Genomic DNA, 22,332 nt, shown 5'->3' with positions numbered 1-22,332 from the left:
CACACACACACACACTGAAGCAATGTATTTGCAGAATATGTGTATTAAATTATATGTGGAGCAGAATTTTGAAAAATAAAATAATCGATTAACATATACACAAATTATCTTTAAAGTAAAATGATCCATAACATGCACTTTTCTAGAGACATTTGAATATTTTCATGCTGACTCTGGAGAGTGTTCAGAAACTCTTTTTTGTTATTAATTAGCTTATTTATTTTAGTCCAGGTTCGATGCATGATACAGAAACTCTAAACTGGAGTGCAGCTTCCCTTCCAGTTTCTCACACAGTAGAGATTGTAGATCGACAGAGCTGGAGGACAAGGGCGTTTGAACTTCTGCTGAGTTTATGCTTCGGTGAAGCAAGCATATCTTTACTTTTGGAGAATGACAATTTAATACCAAACGTTTACTCATCATCTGATCGGTTTCAGGCACTGCGGACATTATTCCAGGCACTGTAGTGGGACAGTGAGGAAACACAGCTGAGCAGTTTATGTGTTCTGATAGGTACCAGAGAGGATGTTTCACCAAGGACTTGTATCTATTTCCCTAAACTCCCTGATTTCTTGATCATGTTTTTTCTTTCCAAAGTTAGGAGTCGAGATGTCAAACTGAAATTCCATCACGGAAAAAGGAATAACTCTTATGTATGTACAGCAGTTCTCAGCCTGTAAAACGCATCTGAGAATTACGATTTGTAATCTCACGGACACAGTGAAGGGCCTGAAGAACTGAGATGATGCAGCAAAGTCCATTGGGGTCAGAACAAGAAGGAGAATTCAGATCTCAATTAGACAGCCCAGTGTTTTCTCAGTAAATTACACATCAAATTTGCCCTACAGGTGGTTTACAGGTGACTGGTGCTACGTATCTGAAGAGATGGAAAGCTTTATGGAGGAAATAACGAAAAATTGAAACAAGTACTGGGACAAAGTGTCAAGGGCATACTCCACAGTTACAGTGATTGCACTATTTTGTTGTAAACGTCAGAACACAATTCTTTGGTGATTAACGAGTATGATTCTTTGTTCCTTTGTAAGTAAGTCAGGCCCCAGGAAGCTGTTCCTTGCTGAATGGATGTCCTCAGGCCTCCCAACAATGTGACTGAATTTGTTCTCCTGGGACTCACACAGAATCCACACTTGCAGAAAATACTCTTCATTGTCTTTCTGTTCATTTTTTTATTCACTGTTCTGTCCAATCTGCTCATTGTCATCACCATCTCCCTCAGCCCTACACTTTCTGCTCCCATGTACTTCTTTCTCACTTACTTGGCCTTATTAGATGCCTCCTTCACCTCAGTCACCACGCCTAAACTGATCACTGACCTGCTGTTCCAGAGGAGAACCATCTCCTGGGGGGGCTGCCTGACTCAGCTCTTCATGGAGCACTTCCTGGCAGCATCAGAGATCATCATCCTCACCGTCATGGCCTACGACCGCTACGTGGCCATCTGCAAGCCTCTGCACTACACGGCCGTCATGCGGCAGGGGCTCTGCCAGCTCCTGGTGGTGGCGGCCTGGGTCGGGGGGGTCCTGCATGCCTCAGTCCAGATCCTTCTCACCATGGACTTGACCTTCTGTGGTCCCAACGTCATCGACCACTTCAGGTGTGATTTCTTCTCACTGTTGGAGCTTGCCTGCAGCGACACCTACAGGCTGGGAGTGGTGGTGGCGGCCAACAGCGGGGGCATGTGCTTGCTCATTTTTTCCCTGCTGCTCATCTCCTACGTAGCCATCCTGAGCTCCCTGAAATCCCATGGCTCTGAAGGACGGCGCAGAGCCCTCTCTACATGTGGTGCCCACTTTACAGTAGTGGCGTTCTTTTTTGTGCCTTGTGTGTTCACCTACACGCGTCCTGTGGCCACGTACCCTGTGGACAAGTGGGTGTCTGTGTTCTTTGCAATCCTCAGTCCCATGTTAAATCCTATCATTTACACAGTGAGAAACACAGAGGTGAAAAATGCCATGAGAAGTCTGATGAAGAAGAGAGTAACTTAGGCTGTCCATGATACCAAGAAAGTGACGATTATATACATATATAGGAAGGATTATACATGCTGCAAATTGTGAAAGTAAATTAGCAAATTTTGCAGATTATTGACAAAAATGGCCTAGAAAATAGGCATTTTGACAACTTTTTAAAATACTTTGCCAAGACTTGTATATTCATACTCACAGTTTCAGAATAGCCAATGGGAAGAATATCAACAATAAGCCCCTAGTTTATTTATTGTAGAGTATATGCTTCCAGTGTCTTATTATTAATTTTTAAACATTATTCAGATAAGTTACTTGGATGAAATTGATTTTTTCATATGACCTTCATGTCAGAAACCTTGTTTTTGCATAGCCTATGATCCAGCCAGTAAGGAACAGATATACTTAGATACATGCATGGCAGGGAGAGTTGGGGAAGTTTAAGAATCAGGGTTGAATTTTCTATTAATTTTCAAAAATCAGCAAGAGGAAACACCTAGAAAAAGAGATAATGATAACTCACAAACTATTTCTTTTTTTTCGCACAAAAATTAAGCCAGAAACTTTGAAATTATTCTTTATTTGCTCTTATTTTATAAAGTATCTTCATGACTCATAGCTTTCCTTGAACATGAAGGAAATGTTTCTTTTTATGTCTCAAGACTTGAGGAGCCATTTGAAACTAGAAGGGTAAGCATCTTTTATTAAATTTCAATAGAAAATCATATGGGTAGATCCCAAAGCTCTAGATCTATACATCTGATACATATATTTACATTAATTGAACCTTTTATTAATATTATCTGTCAAGCATCTTTGTTTCAGCTGATTTTGTCATGTACTAAGTTGGTGGTTCCATTATCATTAATCCCATTTTGTTGCTGTTGTTTAGTTGTTAAATCATGTCCAGCTCTTTTGCAACCCCATGGACTGCAGCCCACCAGGCTTCTCTGTCCGTGGGATTTCCCAGGCAAGAATACTGGAGTGGGTAGCCATTCCCTTCTCCAAGGGATCTTCCTGACCCAGAGATTGAACCTGTGCCTCCTGCATTGACAAGCCAATTCTTTACCACGGAGACAACTGGAAGCCCTATTCCGCCCATTTTACAGAAGCAAACTGAAGCCAAGAGAGGTTTACTCATTTACTTGTCTCACCTCACATGCCCTTCCTCCATTAGTGTGTTAGGAACTATTACACTGGGATGTATCATCCTTTCAAAAGTTTCAGCTACAAGCTTCCAGTCCAGGTCTTTAAAACCCAGTCTTACTGCTTTCAAATGAGACAGGGTTGTCTGTGGTGTGTGTAGGTGTATCAGTTCAGTTCAGTTCAGTCGCTCAGTTGTGTCTGACTGCATGACCCCATGAATTGCAGCACACCAGGTGTATAGGTAAATTTATCTGCAGTCTTAATGATCCACTTTGTCCTTTAAGAAGATGGTGTCAAATACACAAATAAACTCAAAATGGATTAAAGATCTAAATGTAAGACCAGAAACTATAAAACTCATAGAGAAAACATAGGCAAAACACTCTCTGACATAAATCACAGAGGATCCTCTATGACCCACCTCTCAGAGTAATGGAAATAAAAGCAAAAATAAACAAATGGGACCTAATTAAACTTAAAAGCTTTTGCACAACAAAGGAAACTATAAGCAAGGTGAAAAGCCTTTAAAATGGGAGAAAATAATAGCAAACGAAGCAACTGACAAAGAATTAACCTCAAAAATATATACAAGCAGCTCCTGCAGCTTAATTCCAGAAAAATAAACAGCTCAATCAAAAAATGGGCCAAAGAACTAAGCAGACATTTCTCCAAAGAAGACATACAGATGGCTAACAAACACATGAAAAGATGCTCAACATCACTCATTATCAGAGAAATGCAAATCAAAACCACAATGAGGTACCATTACACGCCAGTCAGAATGACTGCTATCCAAAAGTCTACAAGCAATAAATGCTGGAGAGGGTGTGGAGAAAAGGGAACCCTCTTACACTGTTGGTGGGAATGCAAGCTAGTACAGCCGCTATGGAGAAGAGTTTGGAGATTCCTTAAAAAACTGGAAATAGAACTGCCATATGACCCAGCAATCCCACTTCTGGGCATACACACTGAGGAAACCAGATCTGAAAGAGACACGTGCACCCCAATGTTCATCGCAGCACTGTTTATAATAGCCAGGACATGGAAGCAACCTAGATGCCCATCAGCAGACAAATGGGTAAGAAAGCAGTGGCACATATACACAATGGAATATTACTCGGCCATTATAAAGAATGCATTTGAATTAGTTCTAATGAGGTGGATGAAACTGGAACCTATTATACAGAGTGAAGTTAGACAGAAAGAAAAACACCAATACAGTATACTAACACATATATATGGAATTTAGAAAGATGGTAATGATGACCCTATATGCGAGACAGTAAAAGAGACACAGATGTATAGAACAGTCTTTTGGACCTTGTGGGAGAAGGTGAGGGTGGGAAGATTTGAGAAAATAGCATTGAAACATGTATATTATCATATGTGAAACAGATCACCAGTCCAGGCTGATGCATGAGACAGGGTGCTCAGAACTGGTGCACTGGGATGACCCAGAGGGATGGAATGGGGAGGGAGGTGGGAGGGGGATTCAGGATGCGGAACACATGTACACCCATGGCTGATTCATGTCAAAGTATGGCAAAAGCCACTACAATATTGTAAAGTAATTAGCCTTCAATTCAAATAAACAAATTAATTTAAAAAATAATATAAAAAATGAAGATGGTGTCAAATATGTTGCAGACTTGTCTCACATTTAGCAGTGTATGTCAGCAGTAAAAGTTTATTCGTTTCATGAAAGTTCAAGTTATGCCACTTCACTATTACAAAAGACAAACATTACTATGGCACAGTTTACTTGCAATGGAAAGGAATCTGAAAAAATGTATATATATATATATACATATATATATATATAACTGAATCACTTTTTTCAGCAATTGAATCTAACACAATGTTGCAAATTAACTGTTCTTCTATTAGAAAATGGAAAAAATATTTTTAATAGCTCTGTAATATTAAAATGATTTTTTTAAGTAAAATGAAAAATCCCCTTTGGATTAAAAAAAAATTTATTGAAAATAGGTACTAATGTAGGCCTTCATAAAAGTCATGTGGCTAAGGTGAACTTTCAGAAAGTGGGGATACCCACGGTGCTAATCTATGCCCGTGGTCACACTGTGAAAATTGTCTTTGAGATATTCTTCCCTTATTTATTTATTTTTTTGGATGGTGGGGCTTTCTTCTCTCCATCTCTCTGTTGAACTCCATTTCCTGAGTTATTTGCATGCTTTGGGGTAATCTTGTGTGAAGCAAAAGCATATGATGGTCTCTTTTCTGCAACCATGTTTCCCTTCAGGGGTTTTATGAAAAGAGGGATGTAATTGGATCAAGAAATAAAATTCAGTTTTCATATTTCACAGGAAGTGACACATGGGTAAAAGCGATGTTTAGAATAAAGTAGAGCAACTCAGTCACTGAGGAAATTGATACTTGGTTTGGGCATGAGGTAGAACCTTGAAGAGCTAAATAGGTGCTGTTTCTGTTGGAATGCTTCCATTATTATACTGTAGTGTTAGCATTTATTATTGAAAAAAAGGGTTTCATGGTGTTAACATGTATTGTTGATAAAAAAAGGACTTTGGGAAAATTTGACTTCTTTAATTAATGGAAAAAGTAATGTTCAGTGAATACAATGTGCCAGAGAGTTATGGGAGCTCCATATACACCGTTGAATTATACAAACAAAGGCTGTGTTTATGTGGAAGTAAAATTCCAGTGGGGGAATAGATGGATAATAAGCAAGTAAACAAATAAATGAAAAGTACAATTTTGTTAGTAATGGTGAAAATTTAAAAAAAGGCATTTTATAAGAGTGTGATACAGGAGAGAAGAATTAGATACATATTTGTGTAGTTGTGTAAATCCCACGTAGGATTTCACTTTGATAGAAATATAATCACACATGCTATTACTTTTTTAAAGTAGATTATTTAAAAACATGTGTTTGAAGTGGGGATAATATCTTTTATCAATGAGAAAAAAGTAGTTTCTTAGGGGATGATCATTTTTTACTCTCTCTCTCTCTCTCTCTCTCTCTATATATATATATATATATATACACATAGATGTACATAAAGCACATGAATAGATAGTATATTTATGGTATGATTATTTTAGAAGGGAAGATTATTAAGTGAATATAATATCTACAAAAGCAAAAAAGCACCTTTTAGAGGCAATAGTGGGAAAAAAAAGATTGAAGAATACTGCCTTAACTCATATCTAAAACAGTAGGCAAGACCATGGAGTAAATTTAGAATGATAGTAAAGTTCATCCAAGAACAGAGTGTGGCCCACCACCTGTAAGGATCGTATGCAGTAAAACTGAGAGACTTCATTCTCAGGGGACTTCCCAGAGTGTGCTCAACTGTGTTAATAAGCAGGTTGTAATCGACAAGCTACATTGTAAACTGATATTTTATCCATTTGGATTTAGGAGAAGAAAGAAGGCTATAATCCCTAATATTTCTAAATCAAAAACAAGAAATTTGAGAGTACTAATTGCTATGCAATGAGAAAGAATTTAGTCCTTATTTTTCTGAATGAGGAACGTTTTAGAATCCTTTATAATGGAAACGATTCTGTAGTTCGATGTGACACAGTTGTAATAATCATCTTGAAAGAGTCAGAGAGCCCCAGATTAGGTGATAGAAAACTTCACCCCCGAAAAATTGGAAAGGAGGCTGGTGTGGGGCTGCTGCTGGCTACCTGGTGGGTGGGTCCCAGGTCAGGTGTGGACTCAAGGTGTTCTGAGGTAGCGAGGTAGCGGGTCTAAGGGCAGATGGGTGGCACTCTGTCTTTGCTTTGTTAGCTACTTGCCCTGGGGCTTCTCAACATTGGCGCCACCTGGCTGGTGAGTGATGTTTGCACCCACCACAGAATTGCTAGAGGGAGGGTTTCAATATGATGCTTGCCAGCATCATGTCATTATCACAGGATAGCTACCCAAAACGGTTGCGACCAGTGTCTATGTTCCCAAAGTGAGGCTCAATTTTCTCTTATATTTCTGGGATGCTCTGTTCATTATGAGCAATTCGATCTGACTCAAGCTCTTTTCAGATTTCTATTTCATACTGGACTGGATGTGACTTTTAAGGCTGAAGTCACTGTTTTCCAAAGCCCCCTGGCTCTCTGAAAAGGAATCCCCACTGGCTTACAAAGTTGTACATTATAGGGGAGATCACTTCCCAGTGGAGGAGTACTGGGCTAAATAGTGTTATGCCCGATGTCTGAATCCCCGAGCGGGAACAGAGAAGGCCTCCAAGACAATGCAACTCACAGAAAGGGAAGTTTATTACTGACTCAAGCCACGACTCTCCGCCTGCAACCAACGCAGTGGTGCGGGTCAGAGAGCCCTGAGCCCAAGCTGTTACACAGATTTATAGGCGTGGTTGGCAGTTGGTTTAAGCGGATTGGTTACAAGTTTGCAAAGCAATTTCATTGGTCAACACTTTCACGCGAACGGGACTTTCCTGGGGGTTTCCGCCCCATTCCTCATTTCCTAATTGGCAAATAGCAGTCAGTATTAAGTGAAAGCTAATTGGTCCTAATTGGCTAATTGGTTGTATCCTGGTGGCCTGATAATCTTACCAGGTAGGAAGGCCTACTCCTAATCTAAGCTGTGTTACTTCTGCTCACCTCACATTCCCCCCATCTGTTGTTCAAGTAGAGGAATCTTCCTCTTTTCCATCTTGGGCCACTGACACTATAAGTGGACCCAGGAGGGTGGAAGTTAAGGTAGTCAGCCAGGAGGAGTGCTGAAACCAAGACTCAAACCATCTCTGCTGGGCTTCCTGTTCTCTCTTTCTAATCAGGGCCACCTCAGACAAGGAAGTCAAAGACTTCTCTAAGTGGCTGATTGATTCTCTTACCACGCTTGTATGGTCCGCATAGAAACCTCGCAGACCCTACCCTGTTGGAGAAAAATCAAGTCATCTACAGCGGCTCGTAAGGAGGAAAGCCCTTGGCCTTGCAGAAATAGTGAAGCTTGGTTAAATTGCACCCATATCTGAAGTACTTGGCCCTGCGGATTGCACCACACTCGGGGCTATCAAATCTCTGTTTCTTACGTCCTATTCCCGGGGCCCATCACAAGAGGTCACACAGCTCCAGCTCCTGCAATCAGCAGGAGAATTAGGAGACCTCCTGGCGGATGAGTTTCAGTTTCAAAGGATTTGACGGGTGAGGACTCGCCTTCCATTCTCCTCACACTTTTGCCTGTTCTTCCGGTGTGGCTTGCTGCACGTGATTGCAGTGAACCCAGGGTCCAATCCCGTCGACCTTGACAGCAGCAGGAGTGGTAAGGAGAACAACATAAGGGCCTTTCCATCTAGGTTCTAATGCACAGGAGGGGGTCTTCCATACAGAATCTCAAAAGGGCAGCTTATAAGGGGTGTTATCTGCCCAAAAGAGTGCAAAGGGAAGGAGGGTCACCCAGTCCCCGCCAGTCTCTATTGCCAACTTTGTTCTCTCAATCTGTCCTGAGCTCTGGGGATTATATTCACAATGTAATTTCCATTTCATCCCCAGAGCTTGGGCCAGCCCCTGACTCACAAAGGCAGGTCCGTTATCAGAGCCCATAGTCACTGGCAGCCCGTACCTAGGCACTATCTCCTCTAAGCTCTCCCTTATCAGGGAAGGCTTCCACTCACCCCGAGAAGGTATCTACCAGAACCAACATATAGTGATACCCGTACTTGCCTGGCCTTCCCTCAGTGAAATCTATCTCCCAGTGTTGCCCTGGCTCTTCCCCTCGGTACCTCATTCCCGTGTGCTGCTTTTTCCCTGTCCTCATCAGCTGGCACGCTTTGCAAGTCTGGATCCAGTTGTATTTTCCTCAATCACTGATCAACACGCAGATTCAGTCCATATTTGCTTTCATTTATCTACTGAGCGTACCCAAGCTTCTTCTTCACAGACTCTGGCATCTCAGGGGGAGGAGGGCGAGGGAGCCTGAAGTAGACCTTCACAGAATCATAGATAAACCATTGTAGTGCAGTCAGAGTGCCGATCATGATGATGCGGGCAAAGCGTCCCTTCCATACACCTCTAAATCCAAGTCTCTTGAGGACCTGAGAGGCACTGCTACTCTTCTCTTTATTCAACACAGACACCATGGAATTGGCAACAGTACATTTAAAGCAGGCAAACTTCATCATGGTGTACTTCATAAAAGCCAAACTTGCAGAGCCCCTGCAGGGAGTAGCCAGTGAGGGTTGGGGCCCCTCCTTTGGCCAAACCACAGGACTCACAGTCTGCAATATCCAACAGTCCCCAGAAACTCTCTCACCTGGCGGGGGGTCTGGGCTCTGGTATCTGCAATATTGTTAATCTTCAGCAGAATTTTCCAGTTCCTCATGACTGCAATTATCCAACATATACCCAGGACTCGGGGAGGGGTGCCGAATCTTGATTTCCCTAGTCACTGTCTTCCCCCGCATATAGAACTCGAGTTCCAGGGGAGATTCTCTCTCTCTGGGTCGTTCCTCTCCTCAGGTCCCTCTTAGGGCACTCGTTTTTCCAGTGCCCCTGTTCTTTGCAGTAGGCGCGCTGATCTTTCTTTAGGTCCTGCCTTTTTGGATTCTGTTTTTCTCCTGTCCAGGGGTCTCGAGGTTCCCTCAATTCTGTTCTGGCTTTTATCCCCGCAAAAAGAATCTGGGCTAGCTCCCTCTGGTTCTTCCGGTTTTCCCTCGTTCTATATTTTGTATCTTCCTTCCTGATCTTGTCAGCTAATTCCCTTTCCTCCCGTTGAATTCATTCTTCCTTTTCTTCTGGGGTCTTCCTATTATTAAATAGTTTTTCAGCTGCTTTCAGTAAATCTTGTATCATCTGTTCTCCCAATCCCTCTATCTTTTGTAATTTCCTCCTGATTTACAAACGCTAGTAGAACTGCAGCACGTGACTCCTCAGCGTGGGGGTCCATGGGTGTATATTGCCTGAAAGCTTCCATCAGCCTCTCTAGGAAGGCTGCCGGGCTCTCAGTGGCCTCTTGCCTTACTAGATTTACCTTTGCCAGATTCGTCGGCTTTCTTGCTGCAGCCCGCAGGCCAGCCATTAGAGTCTAGCGGTACACTCGGACACGCTCCCTACCGTCCGCTCGCTCAAAATCCCAGTTAGGCCGCAACAGAGGAAACCCCTCGTCCACGAGATGAGGCTGGGCGGTTGGCCTCCCGTCGGCCCCTGGGACCCGTTTCCGCGCTTCTGTCAGAATTCGCTCCCATTCTTCTCTGGTGAAGAGCACCTGCAACAGCTGCTGACAATCGTAGTGAAAGAAGGGTTTCACCCGATCGGGCTCTAGTCACTGAGGCTCCCTTATTGTAGGGCCTTCAGAGTCCGCCAGAGTGTAGCCCTGGCCCGGACTCATCAATTGCGCCCACAACCATTCGCCTGTTCACTGAAACTCGAGTCAGAGTAGGAACGAGACCAGAGACAATGCCGGCACACACACAAACACGGAGAGCCGAAGACAAACACACGGACAGACAAACGTCGGCCGACAACACAGAAAGCTTTCTCCTGTGCCAGAAACCTTCCTGCTTCACAGCAGGGCCTCAGATTTACACTGGACTTTCCTGTCCTGCCTGAGACAATGCCGGCACACACACAAACATGAAGAGCCAAAGACAAACACACGGACAGACAAACGCCGGCCGACAACACAGCGCTGGGTTTTCGGGCCCCCTGAGTTTTCCTGAGCACCGGTGCTATTATCTATCCTTCCCCTCTGTCCTGGAAGTGTTCTCTTCCCCCGCTCAAGGGATCCCAGACGAGCTCCCAAATGTTATGCCTGATGTCTGAATCCCCGAGCGGGAACAGAGAAGGCTTCCAAGACAATGCAACTCACAGAAAGGGAAGTTTGTTACTGACTCGAGCCAGGGCCTCTGCCGCAACCAACACAGTGGTGCGGGTCAGAGAGCCCCGAGCCCAAGCTGTTACACAAGTTTATAGGCGTGGTTGGTAGTTGGTTTAAGCGGATTGGTTACAAGTGTGCAAAGCAATTTCATTGGTCAATACTTTCACGCCCGCGGGACTTTCCTGGGGGTTTCCGCCCCATTCCTAATTTCCTAATTGGCAAACAGCAGTCAGTATTAAGTGAAAGCTAATTGGTCCTAATTGGCTAATTGGTTGTATCCAGGTGGCCTGATAATCTTACCAGGTAGGAAGGCCTACTCCTAATCTAAGCTGCGTTACTTCTGCTCACCTCACATGTGGGGTTCAGAACAATTTCCTCCTTTGGGAAAATGTCTGCAACTGGATTATCACCCTAGGTTTATTGCGAACCTGAGGTATGAGACTGGACTCTACCCTGTATCACTCCCTGCTCTCTGTCCTGTCATGGTTCCTACTCTGTGTATTTTATTTTATTGTTTATTTTTTTATGCTATGTATTTTAATAACAGAGGATCTGCTAGTCAGGTTATTCCCATCAGCAGTGGCTCCTAGTCATAATTTTGGTCTTTCCTCAAGAAGGCATGATTTCAGGATCTTTCTACTCTGCCAATCATGACTGCTTCACCGTGTATGTATGTCTGTATGCCAGGGATAGCCTTAACTTTACTGTATGTTTTAAAAATAAGAAGTATGATTGTTCTTTCTACTTGGAATCACTTGAGATTTCATATGAATTTTAGGATGGCTTTTTCTATTTCTGAAAAATTTTTTTGAGGTTTTCGTAGAAATAACATTGAATTTGTAGATCACTTTAGGTCATCTTGGTATCTTAATTTTTGTTGTTGTTCAGTTGTTAAGTCTTGCCTGATTCTGCAAACCCATGGACTGAAGCATGCCAGGCTCTTCTGTCAATTACTGTCTCCCGGAGTTTGCTCAAACTTTGTCCACTGAGTCAGTGGTGTTATCTAACCATCTCATCCTCAGTCACCCCCTGCTCCTCCTGTCCTCAATCTTTCCCGGCATCAGGGTTTTTTCTGATGACTTGGCTGTTTGCATCAGTTGGCCAAAGTATTGGAGGTTCAGCTTCAGCATCAGTCCTTCCAATGAATATTCAGGATTGATTCCCTTTAGGATTGACTGGTTTAATTTCCTTGCAGTCCAAGGGACTCTCAAGAGTCATCTGCAATACCACAGTTCAAAAGCATCAGAAGCACAGCCTTCTTTACGGTCCATCTTTCACAACTGTACATGACTACTGGAAAAAACACAGCTTTGACCATATAGACCTTTGTTGGCAAAGTGATGTCTCAATTTTTAATACACTGTCTAGGTTTGTCATAGCTTTTCTTCCAAGAAGCAAGTATCTTTTAATTTTGTCTTAGTAATATTAAAAATTCTAGCTCATGAATGTATTTCCATTTATATGTGTCTTCTCTAGTATCTTTTGGCAATATTTTGGAGTTTTCCTTGCTTAAGTGCTCTGCCTCCTTGCTTAAATTTATCCAAATATTTTATTCTTATTAATGCTGCTGTCAGTGGAATTGGTTTCTTAATTTCTTCTTTGTGTTGTTCATTGATAGTGTGGAAATTCTACATCCTTTCATAATAATAATAATTAAAAAAAACTAAACAAATCAGGTATTGAAGGAAATTACATCAACATAATTAAGGTCATAAATGATACAACTACAGTTCACATCATACTCAACATTGGAAGACTGAAAGCTTTCCCATAAAGGTCAGAAACAAGACAAGAATGTACTTTCTGATCACTTTTATAACAGCATTACAATAATAATTTCTGCCAAATATTTAGTGTTTTCTACATATAGACAAGCTCATCTCTGAAATTGATTTTTACTTAATTTTACTTAAGAAACAGTGCTTCTGATGGTAGCCACATCCACTTCTTTGGATCTTACCTTAAACACACCTTTCAGGAAAGGTCATCTCTGGTTATATTATTGATAGTAGAATTTTCCCTCTAGTATCTGGCACAGTCCTCTATTTGTGACCTTGAAACACTGAAAGACTACACCCACTTTACTACTTATTGTCTCCTTCCTTGTTGTGAAATCTATTATAAGAATATAATACCCATACAAGAAGAAACTTTTATACACTTTCCATTTTATTATTTGTGGTGTCCTCAGCCATAGCGTGGTTTGTGTAGTCAAATAGATGGTCTAAGTACAATTTAATGATTGGATAAATATTTGTTATATCTGAATTGATTATGCATTTCATATATTGACCAAACATCAAGGAAGAATAGATTGAATACTAAAATATTAATAAAAAGAAAGAAAAACTTCATATGACAAGTAGAAAAATACATGATAAATTGCTTTGCTGAAGCAAATCAGCTGGGCTGCTGTTTTGTTCTTAACTGGCAGTAGTCTGAAAATAATTATAAACCATTTTGTTTTACAATCACTGTCACATCTTTCTGACCCTAAAAGGTGATGTGGTTTACTAGTGGTTTTTTACATACTTTAAAAATTTACTGGAAAATTCCAGTGAATTGAATTGAGCCAAGAATCAGTCTTGGACACAGTCCAGTTCTAAGATTTAATGATCTGTGTATTTCAGTTCAGTTGAGTCACTCAGTCATGTCCGACTCCTTGCGACCCCATGGACTGCAGCTCACCAGGCCTCCCTGTCCATCACCAACCCTCGGAGTTTACTCAAACTCATGTCCATTGAGTCGGTGATGCCATCTAACCATCTTATCCTCTGTCATCCCCTTCTCCTCCTGCCTTCAGTCTTCCCCAGCATCAGGGTCTTTTCAAATGAGTCAGTTCTTTGCATCAGGTGGCCATAGTATTGGAGTTTCAGTGTGGATAGGATAGATAAAATGCAAAGTAATCTTCAGTTCTATTTGGGAAAAGAGGCATATTCTTTTAAGAAATGATATACATTTTTGAGAAGCCCCTCATTAGGCTTAAAGAAGTGTGCAAAAGAAAGGAAAAAAACAGAAAAAAAAGAGTGAGAATGTCTCCCTAAAATCTCAAGTCATCTAGTCTGGCCACACCAACATGACAAGGTGAGGACTAAGTTGCTGAGTGGCGTTTTCTACTTTGGAGTTACTTGGAAAAGTAATTGCTTAACATATGTTTCCCTGGGAAATGGCTATTTGCTATCTTCCTAGGGAAACATAGGATTCAAAGGGATTTTTTTTCGTAAATTATCCTAACATGACAAACCTTTGTTTCTTTGTGGGCACTTTGAATTTTGTTTAAATAATTGACAGTGCAAAAAGAACAGCTGTCTGAAGAACCAGAAGACTCCTGGGAGAAAAGAGAGAGACCACTAAATGAAATAAAATATTTCTTCAAGTAATAATGAAGTCTGTCACATTTTCTTGTCATCCTAGATTAAAGATGAATTCTGCCAAATCACATCACAGCAAGCCTCCTAAAATTGACAAAAGCAACTGATATTGGGAATCAGATTTTAAAATTGTGTAACTTTATTATGTAAGAGATTAAATTATTTTGAAATAAATTAAAATTTGATTCCAGTTCTTATTTTATCAATTAAAATATTTAATCTACTGAAAATTAATAGGATGCTTTAAGTCTCAGATTATTCAAATAAAAAATAGAGATTCCCATTTTTGTTACAGTAAACAGAAAAAGTGATACAATAAATTGGGTACATGATTGCAATTCACTGTGGGAGATTTGAGCAGTGAAGGGATACAATCAGGACAAGACTGAGAAAGAATAAATTGAATTGCTTCAGGATAACAAGCTGGTAGAGGCCAGATTAGAAGAGGACATACTTGAGTGGAGGCTTTTGCAGTGGCCAAAAAAGAAACGGGGTTGATATATGGTAGAAAATGATTGAATTTGTGATGAATTTTCAAACTAAGGACAACAGGATTTACTAAAGCTATGAACAAGTGAGAGGAGGTCAATAAGGCAGTGAAGAGACTAAGATTTAATATCTGAGCAATGAGGCTGAGTGGATGCCATTTAACAAGACTGGGTGCACCTTTTAAAATGTGGGCGATGTTAACTTTTGTAGTATATGTACTAAATTGATATCTAACCGCAGGTATCCAAAACTGGATACACTGAATAGAAAAATTTGAAAAGAAGGGTAGATGTCGGGGCTGGGGACATAACCTTGGTACTTACAGGTCAGGAAATGAGGATCATCAAACTAAAGACCCTCAAAGAGGCTTCTCAGTGGGTTCTGAGGCAATCCAAGGCAGTGACCTTCTATTCATATTTCCATCTACTCACACCTAACGTGTAAATTCATTTAAGTGTGTTTCTATAACTATGCCTTCATGACTTTATGGGGCATATTTCCACGGAATTCCCTTGTCATCCATGTTTGTTCAATCTCATTTTCTTTAATTGGCAACTGAAACACTGCTTTTTCAGGGATGATGTCTCCTGTTCCAGGTTGGTAGATACATTCCTACGCTGCAATCCTTAGTATTTTGTCCAGATTTTTATCATAGCACTTCTTCCATTGGTCTGGAATTGTCTGATGCATCTTTGTGTATCATATCACTGAGGGCAGGGAACTAGGCCTTTTTAAACTTGCTCATCACGATGTCTGTGCCCCTTTGGATACAGATTGGTACTCCAAACACAATGTTTTAATTGGATGTAAAAATAAAAAGATTAACGTATAATACATTTAAAACTTTTCTCCCTTGTTTTGTAACTTAACTGCTTCTAATATGTGAACTCAGCTCCTATGCAGACCGAGGAACAATGTAACTGATTTCACCTTCTGGGCCTCACAGAAAATTCAAAAGGGCAGAAAATCCTTTTAGTTTTGCCTGGCTCTTCTGTATTTTGACAGTGGTGGACAACCTGCACATTGCCATGACCAAAACTGTCAGTAAGACCCTGAATTTGATGAAGTATTATTTTTTGTTTTACTAACTTATCATTTTTAGACCTAATTTATTCCTCTTTTGTTTCAATCAGAGTTAATTCAGACTTGACCTTTGGGGAATGTATCAGAGCCTTTGAAATTTGCATGACATAGTATTTTACTGGGCACTTTTTCTTTTTGGTGAACCAGAGATCACCCTTCTATTGCCCATGGCCTATGACCATAGTATGGCCATCTGTAAGCCCCTGCGTCATTTGGTTATCACAACAAAGGAAACTATAAGTAAGATGAAAAGACAGTCCTCAGATTGGGAGAAAATAATAGCAAATGAGGAAACAGACAAAGGATTAACCTCAAAAATATACAAGCAACTCCTGAAGCTCAGTTCCAGAAAAATAAATGACCCAATCAAAAAATGGGCCAAAGAACTAAACAGACATTTCTCCAAAGAAGACATACAAATGGCTAACAAACACATGAAAAGATGCTCAACATCACTCATTATCAGAGAAATGCAAATCAAAACCACAATGAGGTACCATTACACACCAGTCAGGATGGCTGCTATCCAAAAGTCTACAAGCAATAAATGCTGGAGAGGGTGTGGAGAAAAGGGAACCCTCTTACACTGTGGGTGGGAATGCAAACTAGTACAGCCACTATGGAAAACAGTGTGGAGATTTCTTAAAAAACTGGAAATAGAACTGCCATATGACCCAGCAATCCCACTCCTGGGCATACACACTGAGGAATCCAGATCTGAAAGAGACACGTGCACCCCAATGTTCATCGCAGCACTGTTTATAATAGCCAGGACATGGAAGCAACCTAGATGCCCATCAGCAGATGAATGGATAAGGAAGCTGTGGTACATATACACCATGGAATATTACTCAGCCGTTAAAAAGAATTTATTTGAATCAGTTCTAATGAGATGGATGAAACTGGAGCCCATTATACAGAGTGAAGTAAGCCAGAAAGATAAAGAACATTACAGTATACTAACACATATATACGGAATTTAGAAAGATGGTAACGATGGCCCTATATGCAGGGCAGAAGAAGAGACACAGAAGTACAGAACAGACTTTTGAATTCTGTGGGAGAAGGTGAGGTTGGGTTGTTTCAAAAGAACAGCATGTATATTATCTGTGGTGAAACAGATCACCAGCCCAGGTGGGATGCATGAGTCAAGTGCTTGGGCCTGGTGGGCTGTGAAGACCCAGAGGAATCGGGTGGAGAGGGAGGTGGGAGGGGGGATTGGGATGGGGAATACATGTAACTCTATCGCTGATTCATATCAATGTATGACAAAACCCACTGAAAAAAAAAAAAAAAAAAAAAAAAGCAGAGACATTACGTTGTCAAAAAAAAAAAAAAAAGAGCCAGTGGGTTTAAATGGATTATTTATTTTATATCAATTACTCTTTTGATGATGTTTGTCTTCTCAATGCTGTTTCTATCCTACAGTGTTCTCTGGGTTTATATTAAATTTTCTTTTTAAGCATCTTGAAACAGAAGCTTATTTTACCCCTTATGTATTGTTTTCTAATATCTGCATTTAAAGCTATAGAATTCTCTCTATAAGCACTCTTTGAGCTGCATCTGATTAATTCATATATGTTACATTGCATTGTATTATATAGTCCTTTATGTATATTTATATGTGTAAGTTTTTATATAAATAATTTTCATAGGTACTTTTGATAGTTATACTTTTTATACATTTATTTCATATAGCTATTATTTACAATGTGTATCACTATCTTTCTGTTGACAATACTTTGAAAATGTTCACTGGAATTTTAGACTCTTCTTGCTTAATTGTAAACTGTTGGAAAATGTTATGTTTTTGCTCTCAATTTCTAGTTGAATTACATTATTGTGACATGTATATGGGGATCTCCTGGTGGCATATACATATATATATATAATATATATATATATATTATATATATATATATATATGCAACTGTAGGTGCAGATGCTCAGCCATTTCCAACTCTTTTGCTACCCTGAACTGTAGCCTTCCAGGCTCCTCTGCCCATGCAATTTCCAGGCACGAATACTGGAGCTGGTTGCCATTTCTCCCTCCAGGAGATCTTCCAGACCCAAGGATCAAACTCAGATCTCTTACATCGCCTACATTGGTAGGTGGATTCTTTACCACTAGCCATAGCTGGGATGCCATATATGTGTGTATATCTATATATACACACTCAAATATATATGTGTGTATATAATGTATGATTTAAGTCCTTAAAAATGTATTGCAACTTGTGTCATCACCTAGAGTAGAGGCCGTCAACCCCCAATCCATGGCTTGTTAGAAACCAGGCCTCACAGCAGGAGGTGAGTGGCAGGCAGGTGAGCAAAAATTCACCTGTACTTACTGCTGCTCCCCATCACGGACATGACTACTTGAGCTCCACCTCCTGTCAGCTCAGTGGTAGCATTAGATGCTCATAGGAGTGCAACAAATGTCATGCACTTCAATCACCCAGAAACCATCCTTTCCCCTACCTCCCACCAACAGTCTATGGAAAAATTGTCTTCCATGAAACCAGTCCCTGGTGCCAGGCTGGTGCCAAAAAGGTTGGAGACCACTGGCCTAGGGTATTTTTACTTTGGTGAATGTCCCATGAGCGTTCTGAGATGAATGGTCTAGTCCCACAAACATTTTCTCCTTCCCCACTCTGATACTTGCACAGATTCTATCAACTTGCCTGTCTGAAATTATGTGACAACCTTTATCTGCATTTGAAATAAACGTTAAATGACTTGTTCTGAAATTGATATTCATAATATTTGGAAATCAATTTGGGTATCATCTTCAAAGATAAAGTTTAAAGTTAAAAAATATTTACTTATTTGAAAGACATGATTTAAATAGGAAATTTATCATAAATTTCATTTCTGCCCAGACTGAACTTTTCCATTTTGGTGATATGACTTCAAGCTGTTTCCTATGGTTTTCCCCCAGAGACAGGTAATCTATAAGTCATGCTAACAGTGATTATTCTGGTGACATCTCTGGAGATAAGGAGTCTATCTGCAAAATTATGACTAAGGTCCCAATGAATTTAATTAGCTGAGACTCATCCATGGAGATGCACCAATTGAATGCTTTATCCATTGTATCTGCTGAACTTAAATGTAGATGAAGTATGTACAGTCCTTTGCCCTGACTCGAGGTGCCTGTAGCAGTAATTGCATGAGAGCTTTCTTCTCAAATTGAAATGATGGACTCAAAACATGATAATGTATATATGTGAAATTATTCTCCATCCTTCAGGAAACACAGAGTTCATCAACACTGCATGAAGATAGGACAGAATAAGTGATTCAGAATCAAAATGTCACAAAGGTTATCTCACAATTTTACTTCCATTGTTATAAAACACAAACAGCAAATTCTTACACAATTTGAGTTTTCTTCCTCTCTGATTAAAATGTTGATTTAACATTTGTTTGTTATCAGGATAAATCCTGCCAACAGTGAAAATTTGTATTCTCCTTTCACAATCAAGATTCAGAGTTCCTTAGGTAAAAGGGCATTCATATTCATTTTGAAAATCCTAACAACTTGAAATGAACTGAGATGAAGGACTGAGATGAATCAGTTTTCCTGAAAGCACGGAGAGTTGGTCACATGGAACCAGCTCAAGGTCTAGTGATGCTGCCTATATCTTGCTTCCCATGTTCCCAGAGAAGGCATCGGTGCATGGAGGACAAGAAAGAAGGTACCGGAGCCCAGAACATGGACCGAGTGGAGCTCTGCTTATGCAGGTGACCCAAGAAGTGTATTTAGAGACAGCATTCTGAACGAGACTTCACATTTTGCAAGAGCACTTGATGGGATGAGAATTAATCTTTGAAGCTTTCCTTTGTAATTTTCTTCATCAACCATGTTAGGAATCCTTTGTGATTATTTAGTATGTGAAGATTGACTGTAGTATTCCTTTTGGATAATTTCATATTCTAATAATCTGGAATAAGTTATCCTACTCAAAGATAAACTATACTTAGAAATTATTTTCAAGAGTAATGATTTGAGGATATTTTCATGAGCAGATATTTGTAAATCTGATCATAGCTTCAATTTATAAGTTCTCTAAACACAGCCTGCCAATCTGTTAGAAAATATAAAAAAAAATGAGATAGCACCTGCAGACCTTGACTGATTTAATTTTCAAGAAATCAAGCAAATACTATGGTAAGAAAACTGTGACTTCAAGAACTAATTTTGTGTTTACAGGTGAGCTTCAGCATCATATTATATGTTTGTTGGTCTTTCAGGGATATTATTCCTTTAATTGTTAGTTAATATTTTAACTTATTTTATAATTTTATTTTTTATTATTTAATTGCTTGGAGATCTTTTTCAATTTTAGATACTAACTCTGTGCATATCCTCTAACATGTAAATCTTTCTTCAAGCTAACTTTGTCTATTTGTGTTTTGGTAGCATTTCCTAAATTCTTTAAATAATTTGAAATTATCAAATATGTCCATTGGGGATTTAGTGATTGGTTAAGAAGATTCTTCCACTCCTATAGTGTAGAAAGTAACTTTCTTTTTTAAAAACTGGAAAATAAATAGGAAGTAAATCTTGCTTTACCTTTTTATTAAACCTTCAATCAATTTTTATTTTTGTATAAGATATTAGCTTATGTACAATTTAATTAACTTCCAGAAGGAAAGCTAGCTGTGGCAACTCATTTCTTTAATATTGAGTCCTTCTCCCACATATATCTCTAATTACTTGCCTTCCCGTTAGTGTGTAAGAGTGCCGAGTTTAGGGACAACATTTCAATATGCCTTGTATTATAATATCTGAAAAATACCAGAACATAATAAACCAGATAGCTTATTTGTTCAATGACTGAACAAATTATCTTAAGATGTGGAGAAGTCAGTCATATCAATACTAACTATATTTGCAGGTAGTTTTGCCTGAGCTCTGAAAGAGCGTTTAGAAGCAGCTGTGGAAGCAAGGAGCAGTGTAACTGAGTGTGTCCTCTTGGGCTCACTCAGAGCCCCAGGGTCAGGAAGCATTATTAGTCACGCTCTCGCTCACCTACACCGTGACGGTGGTCGGCGACCTGCTCATCGCCCTGACTGTGGTGCTCAGCGCAGCCCTCGACGTCCCCATGTACTCCTTTCTTGGCTACTTATCGCTTATGGATGCTCTTTACTCTACTACGGTCACCCCAAATGTGATTGTAGACTTACTCTACGAGAAGAAAACCACTTCATTTCGAGCTTGCATGACCCAGCTTTTTACGGAGCACTTATTTGGTGGTGCCAAGATTTTACTCCTGGTGGTCATGGCCTATGACCGCTGCGGGCCATCTGCAAGCCCTTGCATTATCTGACAGTCATGAATCAGCGAGTGCGTGTTCTGCTGCTGCTGTTGCCCTGGGTTGGTGGGTTTGTACACGCTGTTGTCCATATTCTCTTTGTTTACGACCTCCCCTTCTGTGGCCCCAATGTCATTGACCACTTCGTCTGTGACATGTACCCCTTGTTAAACCTGGCCTGCACTGACATCCGCATTATTGCCCTCACGGTGCTGGCTAATGATGGGGCCATCTGCGTGGTCCTCTTCACGCTCTTGCTCCTCTCCTACGGGGTCATCCTGCGCTCCCTGAAGGATCTCAGTCAGGAAGGGAGGCGCAGAGCCTTGTCCACCTGTGGCTCCCACGTCACTGTGGTGGTCCTCCTCTTCGTGCCCTGTGTTTTTCTGTATGTGAGACCTCCTTCCACTTTACCCATTGATAAATACTTGGCAGTGTTTTACACCATCATCACCCCTATGTTGAACCCTCTGATCTGTACACTGAGAAATGGGGAGATGCAAAATGCCATGAAAAAGCTATGGATCAGAAAAAGAAAATGAGGCAGCAAGGAAATGTATCTTTTTCTTGAAGAAATGCTGTTTCCCAGGAAAGTCACTTGTGATTTTTTTTAACTGTAGTAAATGTCTCCTTAGATTGAATAACTTGGTTGTGATGAAAAACATTTTTTATTTAAATAGGTCCAGTGATCATAATATATATACATATATATATAATGCTTTCATATTATTAGTTCAAATTATATATTTAGTCTGAAATACATTTTTATGATTTCCACAATTTCTTGTGGAAAGTATGTATACTTTTAGGGTATAAATATCTTTATTGAGATTACAGCTATATGTTCTATATGATGAGTTAATCTAAAACTAATACTGTAAATTTATTTAATCAGGGAAATATTTTCTCATTTTTCTCTCTTAAATAATGCAATCTTTTTAAGAATTAATAGAGCTCATTACAAAATTCAGAAAAAAAAATTTTAAATATATGATAGAAAATTTTGGTTTGTCCCACCACACACAAGTATCTGCAAGATACTTTATATATATTATTTTTCTTTTGCTTAGCATGGTAAGATTAGGGAATGTTTCAGAGTTGTAGTATTAATAAGGATGCTA

At 40.0% G+C, this 22,332-nt stretch overlaps 1 protein-coding gene and 1 pseudogene across 1 annotated transcript; both read left to right on the top strand.

The window, feature by feature from the left end:
• The first annotated feature begins 1,079 nt into the window (after positions 1-1,079).
• On the top strand, positions 1,080-2,006 carry LOC136174306 (olfactory receptor 4C3D-like). The gene has a single exon (XM_065944373.1). It carries the CDS (start codon positions 1,080-1,082, stop codon positions 2,004-2,006), a length of 927 nt encoding a protein of 308 aa, XP_065800445.1.
• An 18,998-nt stretch (positions 2,007-21,004) lies between these two features.
• On the top strand, positions 21,005-21,753 carry LOC136175710 (olfactory receptor 4A15-like; annotated as a pseudogene).
• Positions 21,754-22,332: the final 579 nt, after the last annotated feature.

This window comes from Muntiacus reevesi, chromosome 9 (assembly GCF_963930625.1).
Source record: "Muntiacus reevesi chromosome 9, mMunRee1.1, whole genome shotgun sequence".
Taxonomy (NCBI): domain Eukaryota; kingdom Metazoa; phylum Chordata; class Mammalia; order Artiodactyla; family Cervidae; genus Muntiacus; species Muntiacus reevesi.
Note: the sequence above shows the minus strand (reverse complement) of the source record. Positions and strands in the feature narration are given on the sequence as shown.